This window comes from Ciona intestinalis, unplaced genomic scaffold (genome assembly GCF_000224145.3).
Source record: "Ciona intestinalis unplaced genomic scaffold, KH HT001191.1, whole genome shotgun sequence".
NCBI lineage: Eukaryota > Metazoa > Chordata > Ascidiacea > Phlebobranchia > Cionidae > Ciona > Ciona intestinalis.
The window spans coordinates 1-2,694 of record NW_004191512.1 but is presented as its reverse complement, the minus strand read 5'-3'; the positions used below and the strand labels follow the sequence as shown (position 1 = coordinate 2,694).

The 2,694-nt window shown below is 31.7% G+C and overlaps 1 protein-coding gene across 1 annotated transcript in view; it reads right to left on the bottom strand.

Moving 5' to 3' along the window:
- The window catches only part of LOC100176160 (midasin), a 5,766-nt gene extending 3,396 nt beyond the window's left edge, over positions 1-2,370 (bottom strand). Inside the window, exons 1-4 of the mRNA XM_009863725.3 lie at positions 2,227-2,370; positions 1,718-1,824; positions 1,383-1,538; positions 294-428 (exon numbers count right to left, since the gene is read on the bottom strand). Of these exons, the coding sequence (XP_009862027.3) occupies positions 294-428; positions 1,383-1,538; positions 1,718-1,824; positions 2,227-2,272 (444 nt within the window). The 5' untranslated portion in view covers positions 2,273-2,370. The remainder of the gene's footprint in view (positions 1-293; positions 429-1,382; positions 1,539-1,717; positions 1,825-2,226) is intronic.
- Between the last annotated feature and the right edge of the window lie 324 nt (positions 2,371-2,694).

Sequence of the window (2,694 nt, the reverse complement as noted above, 5' to 3'; positions counted from 1 at the left end):
CCACAATGGTAGCAGCGACGAGCCTTGAACCCATTACCTCTGGGTTGGAGGCAGGCGCACTAACCACTACGCCACGGCGCCGGATAATAAACATGTTTATATTATGATTTTTATGTAAAAGTATTATTGTCGGTACAGAATAAGATTATTAATAATAAAATGATAATTTAAAAAAATTGTAGTATATTTCTTGGGTTAAAATGTTAAAAATATATATATTTCAGTGTTAAAATTTGTTATACATTCATAAATTTAACAAAAAAATCTTCAATTTTAAATATAAATGTTGTCACCTGTTTAGTATGGTTATCCGCCATACTCGATGAGTCGTCAATAGCAACCATGATCTGATATTCACGTTTACTTGGCTTCGAACGTCGCAACCAAATCTTGTCTTTTCTGAATCCACTCGCAATATATGGAATAACCTGGTGCGAAAAAAATATTCTAAAATATCAAACTGAAAAAAAATTCTTACAAAATATTAATAACTTTATTTGTCTCTTCGATTACGGTAGCGAAGATTTAGAAATATTTAAACGAAAAGACAGGATATAAAAAAATTTCCCATAAAAGTTGAACACTTGGTAGCTTGTAAGCAGACATAAGGTATAGTAGGGTGGGGAAAGATGGAAAACCTGTTTATTCTATTTTCTCGTCTAATTTGGTAGTAAACAAATAACATTTAAAGAATTATAAATTGTATCTTTACTACTCCCATAAAACGTTGTTAATTGTTTAAAACACGATCTGGATATTTGGATATTAAGTGCTAAAGGTTTCCCATCTTTCCCCATTCTACTATATTTATAAACAATAAAACTGTGTTATACCGTCTGTCGTTTCCTCGCCACCCAAGGATATATATGTAACATTTATTAATTACTTTCGTTACATAAATTTAATATGACCTTTGTTGCTAAAGTCGCGGAGATAAAAAAATTATGTTAAAATCAAATAAACAAACACATTTTCAGAGTATTGGTCAACTTCAACCTAAATCCCAGGTTTTCCAGTGATAAGACCTCACCCAAATAGAATTAAACCAATTTCTAAACACACTTACGTGCCTTGCTATACAACTTTACAAATACTTTAAAAAAATAAATATTGTTTACCTAATTTACATTGTAGGCCTATCTTCTGTAGGGTACAACAGTCATGCATTTTATCTAAAACATTATTTCTTTCGTTTTTATCAATAAGCGTGTTTTAACAACTGTTGTTTTACCGTTACTACCCATCTTTTGCTTTCGTATACTTTCCCATTCTTCGTTATCGTGACCGAAAAGACGAAATAAATTTCATTCATTCATTCATTAAATACAGAAGAAAATAATACCATAAAATAAATTCTAAATAAAAAAATAAAAATTTCTTACTTTTCTCATATTAAGTCGTTTCCCAGTCCTATAATCTCCTTTCAGTTTTGCCGCTTTCGTTGGTTCCAACACTAGACGGAGCTGTTCACTGAGTTGTTGCGAAAGATGCTGAGTCAGGCTCTGGTATTGCTGCCACATCGACTCAGCAGAATTTATCTAAAAAATATCAAAAAGTTAAAAAAATAAATTTGAAACTGAAAAAATATAAAAAATAAAGAAATTTCAAAAAGTAAAGAAAAATAGTTTAAAAAACAACAGAAAATATGAATTCACATACTATATTACAGATTTAAAAAACAAAATTTTTATATATCTGACAAATATTTGATACATACATCACTTTGATTGACATCTGTCAAATTCTGTTCCATTAGTTGACGTAATTTTGCTAAGTCGTCATGACTCATCATTTGAAACTGACCAGTGGGCGACCAATCATATTCTGCGAAAATATTTGAATTTAAATGAAAATATTTGGTGGCAATTCTCCAATCAATCTGTATAGGTTAAGTTTTTAAACTTTTCAAGACACATTAGTTTGGCTATGCTACAATACCTTGGGCAAACTGTGGCATAAATCTCAGGTCGAAGGCTTGATTTTCCGTACGACCTCACCCATATAGACTAGAATACTACAAACCCTCTACCCTAATACCATTTGGCTAAAAATGCATACTATTTTTTTAGCTTTCAGGCTTCTTTAGCTTATGCAAAAATTTTATTTTAAATTTTATTCTATTTTATACGGGTGAGGCTTTACAGCGAGGCACATCAGGGGACATAGGATTTATGCCAGAGTTGGCTCATTTTGCCAAAAAGTTTTTATTTAACAAAATTGACATACCGTTAGTGTGAATAGAAGATTGTGGAAATTCTCTTTCTTCTTTCATTTCTTCGTCAGAAACTTTCTCCGTCTTTGAATCGTTTCCCGGTAAGTCTGTCTCTTCGTCCCCCTCAAGTGACTGAGAAAATAGAAATAATTAAACAAAAACCCAAAACCATTGTTGATTATTATAGTAGAAAAATTTGAAAATTATTGCTTTTATAAAAAACTTTTTTTTATTCAAATTTATGTGGTTGAGGACCCGCAGCATGGTATGTCATGGGTCGTAGGATTTAGACCAAGATTGGCCCATTACCCCAACACCTAGGGTGCTATCGCATGGACCTTATCAGTTTTTGGAGCCGTTTTTCAGCCTTTTTTCATATACAATACATTGTAATTACACAATGCACATGGACATCTTATATATTTAGGTTTAACATAATGGTGGCCACATTTTAGTCAAAATGGCTGACAGTTTCAATGCTT